Source organism: Coenobita brevimanus, chromosome 21 (assembly GCF_032717465.1).
Source record: "Coenobita brevimanus isolate Jiangsu-jjx chromosome 21, ASM3271746v2, whole genome shotgun sequence".
Taxonomy (NCBI): domain Eukaryota; kingdom Metazoa; phylum Arthropoda; class Malacostraca; order Decapoda; family Coenobitidae; genus Coenobita; species Coenobita brevimanus.
In genome coordinates, this window is record NC_136974.1 from 1,882,629 (window position 1) to 1,897,157 (window position 14,529).

Sequence of the window (14,529 nt, forward strand, 5' to 3'; positions counted from 1 at the left end):
GATTGACCTAAAATAGACCACACGAGTTTGCTTCCCTCTTTATCTCTCACAACCCTTCTCTCTCCATGCCTGCTTACCTTCCTCCTGTCATAATTGCATCTCCTTACACTGTGATATCTCTCCCCACTTTCCATACCGTCCTCTTTCTCCTCTTTTCTCTCTCTGTTGTCCTCTCTTCTCTCTGTAAGCATACCTCTTTGTGTGGGTTCCTCCCTCCTTCCCACCTCTCTGTATTCTTTATCCTTCCCTGCCTTTCTTTCCCATCCTTTCAGTTTTCCTCATTCCTGTCTCCCTTCCCTCCTTTTCCTGTGGTTTCTTTGTCTGTCTGTCTGTCTGTCTGTCTGTCTCTCTCTCTCTCTCATTTCCAGCCTTTCTAGGCCCACACTTATCTGCCTTTCACAGATGTCTCTTTCTCTCAGCCCTCAGTCACTCCCAGTACTCATCAACCTTACCTTTTGTCATTTCCTTGCTGTTGTCTTTGTTAACACTTCCTCACTTTGAAGCCCCCCCCCCCCCCCCTGCACACACACACACACTTTTTTTTTTTTTTCATTTCTCCGCATTTCCTCCACCACCACTCTTTTTCTCTCCATTACCTCCATAATTTTCAGTCTCTTCCCTTTCCCCCTGTGTCCTCATTTCTCCTTTGCCAGCTGCCATGTACAGTATATTAATTCCTCTCTTCTTCATTCCACTTGTCATTATTATTGTATGTGTAAGTTGTAATCATATTAGTGTCTCTAGATTTTTTTTCAGTTTTCTAGTTAATATTACTTTTTTTTTTTTTTTTTTTTTTTAAGATTGGTACAGTATATTAATATTTGTTTTGTTTCTTCTGATTTAATGTAGTTTTGTATAACTTGTGTTGCCCTGATTATATGCGTAAATTTTTCCAGTATGTGTATTCTCAAGTTATGGTGTTTGCACAACTTTTCACTCAGAGCTGGATGTTTATGTTGGTAGTTTTATTATATTCAAACAGAAATGCCTTTTAGATTCTTTGCATGCTTTTGGTCAAGCTCTTTGCACTACATATTGGTTTATCATTTTGTTGGATTTTGATAATTTTTTCCACAGTTAATTTAGCTTATTTTAAAAAGTTTATGCAGTGATTAGTTCAGACTTTTTCTATTAATTGTCATTATTTTCTGAGTAATATTTATTTTGCATTGTACGTTTGTTATTGACTCATTGTTACACTCCACTCACCTATAATGCTTGGTTTCCAGTCCTACCACATGTCACATTGTAACTATGTAATATGCTGGATCTTATGAGAATAGTTGTTTCCCAAATTCCCCCTTTTTACCTTTCAGCCCAGTACACCACCCCCTGTAACTAATTCCACTTAACAAAATGCAACTCCCAGTTACCACAACACTGCCACCACTTACCACAATACAGTACCATCCTCACTTATCACAGTACAGTACTACTACCACATACCACAATACAGTACTATCCCCACTTAACACAATATAGCACAACCCCCACTTACCACAATACAGTACTACCCCCACCTACCAAAGTACAGTACTTCCCCCACTTATCACAATGCTACTTCAGGTCATGCAACACACAGTACAAAATGGAAGGAGTCTCTTATGCGCTTGCTGGCCCCATTTACTACCCTCAGAGGCCAGATGTAGTCGCTTGCTGGCCCCATTTACTACCCTCAGAGGCCAGATGTAGTGGGGTTTTAGTGCTGGATTTCATATAAAAGGATTGGAACATGTAAACATTTCTTGGATTCTGTCAGTCATGATTTATATTCTAAGCCGTATCATGTTCAAAATGTGATTCAGTATAGGTGAGTGGACTGTGCATTCTGTTTCCCCTCTTGATTCAGTTCAGCTTCTTCATTTTTAAAATTCTGCCTTTATTTTGTTTTATCTTTTTTCCTGTAGAGCATTTTTATTTTCAATTAAGCCTTCATGTAATTAGGCATTATCTTTTCCTTTGATTTATTCCATTATTCTGTAATTTATCAGCTTTTATATTCTCCTTTGTTTAATTCCAGATGGCATTTTTTTTTTATTTCCTCCCCTTATTTTTGTTTTTCCTGTACATTCCAGACCCACAGACAAGAAGAAAGACAATGACACAAATGGAACCACGGAGATTAGAGAAGAGGCACATCTCTAACCTTACGACGTTCATTCTTATTTGTGCAATATGGGAAGTAGAGCTGCTCCTTTCCTGACATGGGAAAATGCAATATACATGACAGTATTTTCACATTATACGGCAGTTTACTGAGGTCTTCCTGATTTTGTCAATAGATAAGTAGGGATAGTTAGGATCTAGGAAAAATATACGAGCATATATTCCATGTTAACTAAGGTAGTGATGGTTAATATTACAGTTTGGCACATCATATTTTTGTAATTTCTTCCTAAGAATTTGTACAGTGGAGGTTATCCAGGTGCCTGTTTTGTATTTTACTTTATACTCGTGTCGTTTACATGGTGACAGCTTGTAGAGTGTAGTAATAATAAATAACCTTAAGTCAAGTTATGTTTTTATATTAATTTTCAAATATTGTGATATACTCATTTATAGGTTTTTTCAAATTATAATACTTTGTTTTCCCCTTTCCCAGTGACTTTATTTCTTATTGTAAGTGGAGACATGTTGTGAATCCTCCTTGGCTTGTATATATATATTTTTTCTGTGGTGCTCGTTACGTTTGTCCCTGTTCCGAGGTGAAATAATTATTATGTGGACCGAATTATGTAAAGCAGTGTGTGTTGGTGTGTTTTTGTCATGGGTGTGTGTGTGTGTTTGGAGGAGATACCCTGTGCGTTTGATTGTACATGTATACTGTCTTGTTTTTAACTGCCTGTGTATGTTTTCAGTGTCTAGGTGTCAATGCCTGCTCATGTTTTAATGCAAATGGTGTGGGTGTTTGGGATGGTGAGTGGATATCTAATTAAAAAGCAGACTTTGATGTTAACGTCAATAGATTGATTTTTTTCGGATGTTTAGATGGTTCATGACAGCTTGAGCGTCATGTTTGTGTGTATGCATATGTATGGGCATGCATGTGATATCAGTGGATTTAGGAAATTTAGTCTTGCTCAGAGTTACTGATACAGCAACTCTGTCATATAAAAAGACTGTAACTGGTACTTTGACTGTGACTGGTTTAGTATATGGAACCTTTTTTGGACTGTGACTGATGTGTGGACTGTGTGCTGACATTGTTATGGACTCTGTTTTGGCCATCTGGTGGCCATATTGATTGTGTTTGGACCACATGTTTCTAGTGAGCTGTATGTGACTGGTGTCTGGACTGTATTTGAACTGTTCTGGCTGATGGTTTGAGTGTTTTTCGATCATAGGACATGTGTTTAGACTCTGAACCATATGTCTGGTGTATTAGGACTTTTTAGTTCATATGACTGGTGTTTGGACTGTTTGAACTGTATGCTGGTATTTTGATTTTCTGGACCAGATGGCCTGTATAGGGACAGTTTGGACAGTAGGAACACTTTGGAGTGTGACTGGTGTGTGGTGTGTTTGGACTGTGTTTGGACCATATGACTGGTATTTGGAGTGTTTTTGGACCATTTGACTATAGTATGGATTGTGGCTGGTGTCTGGACTGCGTGACTCCATCTTTTTCTCGCCTCTGTACTTTCAGGAGCACTTTCAATTGTGTTAACACGCTGGGCAAGCCTCTGGAGACCGAGCACGCGGCGCTCATCCGGGAACTGTCCGGACGTGCTCAGCAACAGTGTAAGAGCCCCTTGTAGCCTGCCTCGCCCCGCCCCGCCCTGCCTCGCCCTGTCCTCATAGCCCCATCCATATTTACCTTCAGCCCCGGTTATGGCATCAGGGCTGTCTACGTTAACTCATTGACTGTGTTGGATTTTTAGTTAAAAATAATGAAAATGAAATACTCCAAGTTGTCCTTCCTAGTAAAAGATGTAATGTTTAAAATTCTCTAAAGTCTTGGATTTCTCTTTAGTCTGATGAATAATATTATCTGCTGTTAGTGGGAATAACGTACAGTATTATAACTCAGCCATCGCAGTGAAAGAGTTAAAACTATGTGCACTCCAAACAGCTTGATTGTTTGTTACCCTACCTCCACCTTCCCCCACCCTGCTTCTTCCTCGCCCTGCCCCTGCCCCGCCCCTGCCCCGCACCACCTTCCAAGCCCATCTGATCTACCAGGCAGGGCAGGGCAGGGCAGGGTGGGCTAGAGCAGGGTGGCTGTGTATTTGAAAGCACAGATTTGCTTCCGCTGGCTGCCACTTTCATTGTAATGCTCTCTCTGTCTGTCTGTCTGTCTGTCTCTCTCTCTCTCTCTCTCTCTCTCTCTATGAGTAAGTATCTGTCTGTCTCTCTTTTTTCTTTACCCATATCGCATTTCAAATTTCATTCTCACCATCACTACCTCTATCATTGTTCACTTGTCTCTCCTCTCATTCTGCCTGGCGTGCTAACACTTCATGCACATTGATTTCTGTCAGTGTATATACAGTAATTAGCTGTGTATATGTAGGAGATGTTGCCGCCTTGCTCAGTGTGTGTGTGTGTGTGTGTGTGTGTGTGTAAGTGAGAGAGAGCAAGAGAGAGAAAGTATGTCTGTGTAGTTGTCTGTGTGTATGCACTGCTTGAAAGCTTTTTGTTGGCTTATTTACATTTGTAGTTGTTTTTCTTGTAGCGTGGAATTATCTGTATTCTTTTCCTAATTTTTTCAGCCTTGTTTTATATATGGTTACTTAAGATTAATTTACTGTTTTTAAGACCAGCTTTGTACTAAATGAGATGTTTAATTTTCTGCATTATATTTCTTATTACTGTTCTTTTTTCACTGCTGTTAATTCTCATCTTTGATAGATCTGTTGGCCTGTGAAGCAAGATACTCAGATTTCTCCCGTACAGGTATCTCATCATTTTATGTTTGGGATGAGTCATGAAAAAATCCATTCGTAAGGTGATTACAGTAGTTGTACAGGTATAGCTAATGCGTAACTTGGGCTCAGTGTCACATGTGTAGGGTAAAGGTACAAGTTTACTCTTCTCAGAGTTTTACACACACATACACACACACACACAGTGTGGTTATAATATATATATATATATATATATATATATATATATATATATATATATTCTTTAGCCATGCTGCCAACTTTCATTGACTTAACTATATGTTTAACATTTAGGAATTGTACCTGTTGATTACCAGGAACTGTAATAGAAGTACAATATCTTGTAATGTAGTTACTATCAAAAGTAGAATGTTGGCGTGCACTGAAATGTGGAGACCAGTAAGTGAGCTTATCGGGTAACTATCATTTTACTTTTGTGGTAGTAGCACGTGATTTTGTTAGTAAGAATACAGTACAGTAGAACACAAAGTATAATGTCAGTTTGAAGCATATGGAAGGTATGAATCATGAAAAAAATTGGCTTTGATGCATAGTAGCAGGTTTCTCTTAAAATACACTGCATTCAAAGCTTCAGCCCTTGTTAGGTGATGGCACAGCTTGGCAGCTTCTGGGCATATCCTCTTTTGTGGCATAGCTGTGCAACTTTTATTTTAGTACAATTTCATTTTGAATTCAAGCATCTAGAATGCTTAGAAAGTATAGGTTAAATAAATACAAATTTTTAAACACTCACCAGATCCAGTGTGTAACCATCCAGTTCAAGCAGAATGTTAATAATATACAGAAAAGAAAGGCACCTCAAGAAACTAAATATTCCTCACGTTGTTGGCAATTATTGGATAATCATTGCATGAAGACCTCCGGGCTAGGGGATTGAGGGGGTGCGGTACAAGATCAGAACACATGGGGATCTGCCATCAAGTGAAAAACCTATACAAGGTCATTGGATTCTATTCATAGGTGTAAGCATTCAGTAAGTAGCACTTCATTACCTTGGGTTATGCATACAAACTTGTAAGTGAATATTACAAGCCACCAGTGGAGAGTAGGGCAAACAGGCAGTGATTGGATGATCAGAGTGATGATAAACAGTATTTCTAAGAAAAAGAACAGTATAATATTAATTACTCCAAACAGGGTGCAAAATATTATAGTGAATGTTCACTTTCATTTGCACTACAATGTTGTGGGTTTTGTAAGCGAGTGTAATAAACCAAAATTGGAGAGTAACCAATTTCCTAAAAGCAAGGGAGCCAGATTTCAGACAGCTTGCATCAGTGTTATGGGTCTTGGCTGGATATTTCAAGTATTGAAAGCAATCTCAGCACTTCATGCCAAGTTTCCATTCCGAGGATGATTGCGGATATTTTCTTGAACTTTAACCTAACTTGATCAAGGTCCTCCCGAAGAATAAAAAATGCCCAGTGTGATACAGTTTGGGGCATTTACATCCCAGTATCTAGAATACTCTGAAATGGGTCATTATGAGACTTAATGTTTTGGGCTGTTGATGACTTGGGTGGGATTAGAAGGATCTGCAATTGTAATTTTAATCCATATCAGTTCTATTGACACAGGTGTGCCAGATTAATGATCATAGTTCTAAACTCAACATCTCTGTTGAATATAAAGCAAGGGATACCTTTATAAAGCTTTCTGAAAACATTCTTTGGATCATATTCTCATTGGCTCAGGAGCATTCACAACTCTTCTTCCTCAGTGGTTTCCTTTGCTTATTGCACCTTTAATATCATCATGGATGTGATGCAGATAAAGTTCATATTAAAAAGCTGTAAGTGAAAGTTGGTTCTTCTTATTGTGGGTTTGTTATATGTGGGCATGGAGATGTGCAGGTTAGTAAACCTTAAAATACTGTTTAAGCAAGCAGATTTTAATGTTTGATGATGTATTTTGGCACTGCAAAAGGTTTCCAGGCAGTCATAATTACATTACAACTGTGTGGGTCATTTAGGAAAAACACCAACTACTTTAATGATTTTTCTCTAGTCCTGAACAGGGACAGGTTTGTAGTGTATTCCCTGCAGATATGGAAGGCTAACTGTAATGGAAGGGAATATTAGTGTGTAATATACAAAACAAATTGCAAAGGAAGAAGTATTAGTCTCCAGTGCCAATGACAATATGGCTTTGCTCAGACTTCACCAAGGTAGATTATTTCTTGCACAGAAGAGCTTGACAGTGTTGATGACTGGGAGAAGATGGGGGATGGTAATTGGATGCCGAAAGTGAGAAGTGTTAATGTTGGGGGCAGGGTAACGAGAGGTGACAGAAAAAGACCTGGGAAGGTCATTGAGTTTGACCTCGGAGATAAGGGGCTAAATAGGGAAGCTGCCAGGGATCAAGCAACATGGAGAGACTCTACTCACAGGAAGAAAGGCAGTTTTAAAATTACAGTACTTCAAATTCCAGCAGATCCAAAGTGTACAATACTACTCAATTATGCCATAGTTTTTCATGGGCTGTGATTGTTTTAGCTGTACCTATTAGACTTCATTGTATTGACTCATATATCATTGGTTTCGACCACATTTTGAGTTTGCTTCTAGACCATCATGACAGCTGGCCAGATTTGTAGAACGGTGTAGATATTACAAGCTTCAGCCAAACGTCATTAGCTTAGCTGTTGAGTGCTGAACATTGTGCAAAACTAAGTTTACATTTATGAAACCACTGAGGTGGTTTGGCCTTGTGGAGAGGATGGAGGGTGAAAGACTGACGAAGAGAGTGTATGTGAGTGAGGTGGAGGGAGGGGGAGGCCGAGGATGAGATGGAGGGATGGGGTGGAGAGGTATATGAGAGAGGGGGGTGTGAGTTGGGAGCAGGGCAGTGAAATGGCGGGGGACCGGTCGACTTGAAGGCGATTTGTTTGTGGCCACCCCAGACGGGATTGAGGCGTCTGGCAATAGATAGATAGACATCTCTTATTTATTTCGTTTCAGTTTTTTTTGTTGGTATTTCTGTGAGTATACTAAGCTTGACAAAATGCTGTATTTTATACCAAACAATGCACTTCAGTGCCTTTCCAAGTATGGTTGCCAAGTCCTGTAGGTACTGCATCATAGCACTGCTGTTTTAGCTGTGCTAGAGAGAAAAAAATCCTTATAATAATAGTTGTGGAGACATAAAAGCTGGCTCAGGTCCTTTAATGAACATTGCATCGGGAAAGCAGTATTTTTATTATTGTTATTTAGGGGAAGAATGGGACTGAATTGTAATGATGTTGTGGTGAGGAGGGGTAGATTTAGATAGTTTGGGCATGTTGAGAGGATGGAAGACTACAATTGGGTGCTGTGGGAGAGGTGTGAATATCAAGGGTAGGGCTGCAAGGGGCATACCTAAGAAGACTGGGAGAAGGTCATTGAGTGTGACCTTGGGGGCAGGGGACTGAAATATGAAGAGTGCCAAGGATCAAGCAGTATGGAAAGTCACCATTAGGTGAACAAGGCTGACGCATGCATACATGTTGGAGCCTGTATAAACTACGTGAGGTATGATACGATTGTTTATTATAATAATTATTATTATTATTATCATCTGTTATGTATTCAATTATTTTGTTGTCAATAATTTGTTAGGAAAATGGTTAACAGTGGGTTGAATCATATCATATAGACATGAGTTTTTTTTCCAGGTCTGACAATAAACCTTTGTTGCTTTGCCAGCTTTGTTTTCGTCAGTCAATAATTTTTCTTTTCTAAACTGTGTGCCACTCCTGGTAATATGCAACCACTGTAGCAGTATTGCACTAGTAATGTGTATTATGAATAATATTCCTTAAATCTCCATAAGTATGTGCCATAATTTGTGTTGCACTTGTTTGTATGTGATAGCTTTACTGTCCATATTTTATGAATTTGTTACCTTGGTATTATTGTGAAGTATGCTAGTATATCTTTTACTTAGTTATATTATGTTTATACAGAGCCTACAATTTTTATCATAAATCAGCAATCTTTGTTTCTCATTTTATACTCATGAATTTTAGTAGAGGGACCAAAGTATTATTATTATTTTCAATAAATGTTTACTTTATTATTGGTTTGTATATCATCATTCCTTTTGTACATTATTATTGGTTTGTATATCATCATTCCTTTTGTACATTATTATTGTTATAACTGTTATTATCATTATTATTATTATTTTTGTATTAATTATTATTACTTTAAGATTTGTTGTGTATATATGTTTGCAGTGCATTTTGCCCATTGGGCAAAGCATTCATTTTAAGAAATGACTTAAAAGCCTTATGTAATTGAAAAAAAAGTTAGATCACTAAGTGTCATATTTAACAAAAAAGGGTAAAAAGAATAAAATGTAAAATTTTAGTGTCAGAAATTAGTTGACATGTTCTCTTGTGCTTTTTTATGTAGAAGCTTGATAATTATTTAATGATAGCATGGGTATTAAATTAATGATAAACACAGATCACTCATTTTAGGTAAGCATATGATGTTCAGTGTCGTTAAAAGAGTGGAATGAAAATGTAGATTATAAATAGACAAGTAGAAGCAAAGGTTTCTAAAGTTGGTGTTGGAAAAGGCTTCGTTTGTTGTCACCTTCCTGGCTTCAGTATCCCACACCAATTTCCCTCGTGTAGTGTTGCTGTTTCCTCAGCATATTGAAAATTTGTGCTGTCCATTAGAAGCAGCAGTGGAGCTTCGTGGTGGAAATGTAAAGACGCTTGGCCATGTTGTTAAAAGTGAAAGGTGAAGGTATGTGTAACCCCAAAGTACTTAATGGTCATATATGGAAACTTGGACATAAGGTGTGGTTAGGTTGCATTCCAAGTTGCACATTATAGTCTGCAGTGAGGCAGAGTGGCACCACCACATCTGAACCCCATGTTTCAATTATTAATTGACCAAAAACTTTGGGCCTTGCTTTTACCTTCATAGTCTTAGTTTTTATAACATGGCTGGAAAGTGAGCAATGTTTGGAATACCCGACCCTTGCCTTATTACCCACATTATCCTGCACGTACTCAGCCATCCCTCTGAAACACCTGCATGTAAATTTTTCTTGCAAGTTTACACCCAGTTAAAGTGTCTGTGTAGTGTGAGTGGAGAGTGCAAGGGTGTGTGTGATCTGCATTTTCAGGACACCAGTACGAGTCCACAGCAGCAGGTGACCCACATGAAGGTTAGTGCAGCCTCACATCTTAGCAGAAAAGTATTATCTTAAACTTTGTTCATTATTTACTCATATAGTTAAATTTCCACTGAGAAAGAATCGGTTTACTGATACCAGTTGGTTGCAATTTATTAACAATACTGTGGTGCATTAAAACATTCCTCAATGCTGTGTATAATAAAAGTTCCTCTTTTTTAAGTTATCATGCTTAAATATGCTACTAAATTATTAATTCACTAAAATTAGCAAAGCACTGGCACTAACAAGTTGATATTTAAATTGACACATTTTTCCTAGTTCTGTAATCATGAATAATAATCAGTTTTAAAGTGATCTGTGTATATTGTATGCTGTGGTGAGGTCTGTGATAAAAATTATTAAGCAAAGCACAGTACTATCCTGGTTTTACAGTAATAACTTTTCCTGCAGCGCCCACAGCGCCCTCTGACAGAAGCGATGCAGGCGGGGTGCTGGGGCGGCACGGCAGTGATGCCAGCAACTCATGTGGTGGCAGCAGCAGGGCGGAGAGTGGCGTGAGCAGCTCCCGGGCCTCCAGCCAGGCTTCCAGCCAGCCAGACTCCAGCGCCAGCAGCCGTCAGTCTGTCATCGCCCAGACTCTGCCCCACCCCTCCGAGCCGCCTGTATGACTAGAGGCTGCCACGCGCATGTGAGGAAACGCCCAGGGCTCATGGCCGCCACAGGGCAGGCGGCGTGAGCCCTCTCCGGTGCGTGTGGCGCCGGAGCATCCTCCCGCGTGGCAGAATATCAGACCCCGCAGCCATGAGCCCTCCTGGTCACCAGAGCCACCGCCCTCACCTGTTCGTGGCCCACATGGTGTTACGCCCACTCGTCTGCGGGCCAGCCAGGAGGCGCTGGACGGCAAGGACTGGCCACCGCCGCCGCCGCCTGACCTGGACCAGATGACAGCCCCCCCACCCCCCCGCGCCTTCATGGCCAGTATCTGGTCCCCGCGCCCTGAACACCTACCTCTCACGGCAGCGGCGGCAGTGGTCGAACGTGGCGACCTGCGCAGTCCCAGTGCAGTGGCACAGGCCATGTATGAGATTCAGCCCCCAATGCGGCATGCGGTCGACTGCCCTGCTCACAGGCTGGACACCAAGCCCGAAACTGTCCACTCCAGCAGTCGCCCCCCAAGCCGACCCAGCAGCCGCCCCCCCAGCCGGCAGGGCCCCAGGACCACCAGCCGCCCCACCAGCAGGTCCACCAGCAGGTCCGGTGGCAGTAGGTCAGCCAGCAGGTCCGGGCATAGATCAGGCTACAGCTCTCCAGGCAGCGACCTGCGCTAGGGTGGAAGCCTGCTCTCACTGTAGCCTGTTCTGGTGGCAGCCTGCATTAGTTGCAGCTTGCATTGGTGGCAGCCTGCTCTAGTGTGGTAGCTTACTGTGTGGCAACCTGCACTAGTGGCTACCTGTTCTAGAGGTAGCCTGCACTAGTGGGAGTGAACAGTGTTACTGCTTGTACTAGTGACAGCCAACACTCCTGTACTGGTGTGGCAGCCTGTACTGGTTACAGCCCTCACTAGTTAGGTACTCTAACTGGTGGAAGCTTCCACTAGTGTGGCACTCTGTACTGGTGTGGCAACCTTTCAGTGGTGACAACCGACACTAGTGTATCAGACTTTACCGTTGACATCCTACACTAGTGACGTAGCCTGTTGATAAGGCCGCCTGTATTTATGGTAGCCTACACTGGTATAGTGGTGTGCATTGGTGGCAGTCTGCACTAATGGCATCCTACACTACTGACAGCCTGCACTAGTAACAGCCTCCTATGGTGCGGCAGCCTGTGTGGTGTGGCAGCCCGCGCCTGTGTGGTGGCCTGCAGCAGCCTGCAGCAGCCTTCCGAACGAGTCACTGCCCAACCCGAGGTGCAGCAGCAGCTGACCACCCGGGGCGCCGCGGCACAACTCACTCCGTTACGCTTGCCTGCTTGTTCTTGTTTGTTGCTGTAGTCTAGCCGCCCCGCGCCGCCCCGCCCCGCCCCACCCCACCCTGCCCAACGCCCCACACCCCAGAACGAGGGGCGCTGGGCCGGCCTGCGGGGGCGTGACTTCATGGTTTATACACATAAACTATGCAATACACACACGAGGTGGCTGCAGCCACCATGTGATAGTCGTAGTGCTGCTGGGACTGACGGACAGCCAACAAGTGCCACAACTAGTGTTAGCCGACCAGCCGTCGCTCAAGTATCCTTAGTCCCGCTGGTGCTGCCTCGCCCTCTGCCACCACCCCGAGCTGTGCCACGGCTGTACCGCCCCGTGTGCTGCACCTGTACCGGGAGCACGGTGCTGTGACGGTGTGCTGGTGCAGGTGGCAGGCGGTACAGCAACAGAGACACCCTGGTACTGAGTGTGGTACAGTGGACCTCCAGGATGTTGAGCTCAGTGCACCACCACCCTCTTGGTAGTGAACCTCATCAGACACAAGTGTACTGCTGCTATACTGACACCTACTGTTATGACAAATATACTGAAGTACAGAGTGTTTTAGGATGTGGTGGTGCAAGATGATGTTACATGAGATTAATATTAGCCTCTGTATGTGCTGGAAATTTAATGACAGTCACCGAGTGTACCGAAAGTTTTTGAGTGTACTGATCGTGTGTGGAGGGATTGCGAGTGTACTGCTCTGAGTGATTGAGTGAACCTTGTTACAGTGTACTGAGAGTACAGTGAGGTACAACGTACCAGCACCGTCGTGGCCGCAGCGGAGTGGCGGCGTCACTAAGACTCATCAAGTTATTTTACTTGAAATATGCATAATTTCCATGATGCTTTACAAAAGAGGAAAGAATTGCTTGCTAAGAATTCTCTAGGTTTTAGAATTTCTGATCAAACAGTAATATAAATACTTATTAGTTACAATGTGTTGTTGGCATTGTTGTTTAGTCAAGACTGGTCTCTAGCGGAGCACAACCAGAGAGTGAGAATGAGATGTGTGATATCTGATCAAGCTGCACCCACTGGCGGCCCTCACCACTACAGTACACCCTGCTACCACCACAGTATATCACCATCACATTGCATCATGGACACAATTACTGCTACACAACATCCGAACACCACCACCACTACAGCCATGTGGACACCACCATCATGAACTGTCACTGCCGCAACCTAAAGCACCATTCCGTCAATACAGCACAGTATAATTACTGCTATTCAGAACTACCACACCACACAGCACCACTCTTACATGCATCATCACACCACTCTTCCATGCTTCACCACACCACATCACTCTTACATGCCTCACCACACCACACCACTCATATGCCTCACCACACCACACCACTCATATGCCTCACCACACCATTCTTATATGCCTCACCACACCACTGTTATATGCCTCACCACACCACTCATATGCCTCACCACACCATTCTTATATGCCTCGCCACACCACTCTTATACGCCTCACCACACCACTCTTATACGCCTCACCACACCACTCTTATACGACTCACCACACCACTCATACGCTTCACCACACCACACCACTCTTACATGCCTCACCACACCACGCCACTCTTATATGCCTCACCACACCTTTCTTATACGCCTCACCACACCCCACCACTCTTATACGTCTCACCACACCACTTCACACCAATAGCCTTCACATCACAATATCACAAAGATGCGACCCACACCATCACACCATCACCCTCCACATCACACCAGCCACATAAAAACTGGGAAATTGTACCATGGAACCAGACCATCGCTACAACATGTATACACTATCACTGCATCAGGCCAAATCACCCAAAACCACACTTGCAGCATGCGACACAGAGTAACACTTTCATAATACTGACGTGCGATAAAATTCTCACACTTCCTTTTCACACTAGGCATCATTATTTCCCTCTCGCACCACACACACACACAACCAGTCTTGACCAGCATGCCACAACCACAACGAAATCTTTTAAGTTCTACTAATGCACACAAAACACCACAGCACAGAACGATTTCACCACATCTGCAACAACGAAAGCTTTTAAAAAACACACCCAAACACAAAACACATACCTCATTATACACATTCCACACCACCATACCACACCACACCACAAAGAACGCACTTAGACTAGGCAAACATACGGAGGCGCACGTAACAAAAAACACACCTTACACCACACCTTACACACCATATCACCACACCACTTCACCATACCACACCACCACAACCACAGCAACGCCCCCTTCTTGATCATATTTAACTTATAGAACTTAACAAAAAGGCGACTCACTGACCCTTCGACACAGCAATAATTTTTCCCTTGGGTGTTGTTGGGATTGTGGTGAAAGTGTGGTTGTGGTGGTGTGGGTGTGGTGCTGTGGGTGGTAGTGTGGGTGTGGGGGTGTAGATGTGGGTGTGGGTGTAGGTGTGGTGGTGAGGGTGTGGGGGTGAGGGTGTAAGTGTGGGTGTGGGGTAGA

General features: G+C 42.7%; 1 protein-coding gene across 6 annotated transcripts in view; it reads left to right on the forward strand.

Moving 5' to 3' along the window:
* The window catches only part of Glut1 (Glucose transporter 1), an 85,278-nt gene extending 74,312 nt beyond the window's left edge, over positions 1-10,966 (forward strand). For 2 of the 6 annotated variants that reach the window (XM_080266687.1, XM_080266688.1), the window contains 2 exons: positions 3,647-3,741; positions 10,491-10,966. In XM_080266687.1, coding sequence (XP_080122813.1) covers positions 3,647-3,741; positions 10,491-10,708 — 313 coding nt within the window. In that variant the 3' untranslated portion in view covers positions 10,709-10,966. Of the gene's footprint in view, positions 1-2,075; positions 2,493-3,646; positions 3,742-10,490 lie in introns of those variants that run through there. The other 4 variants (XM_080266690.1, XM_080266691.1, XM_080266689.1 and 1 more) reach the window with 3 other exon arrangements.
* The last annotated feature ends 3,563 nt before the right edge of the window (positions 10,967-14,529 follow it).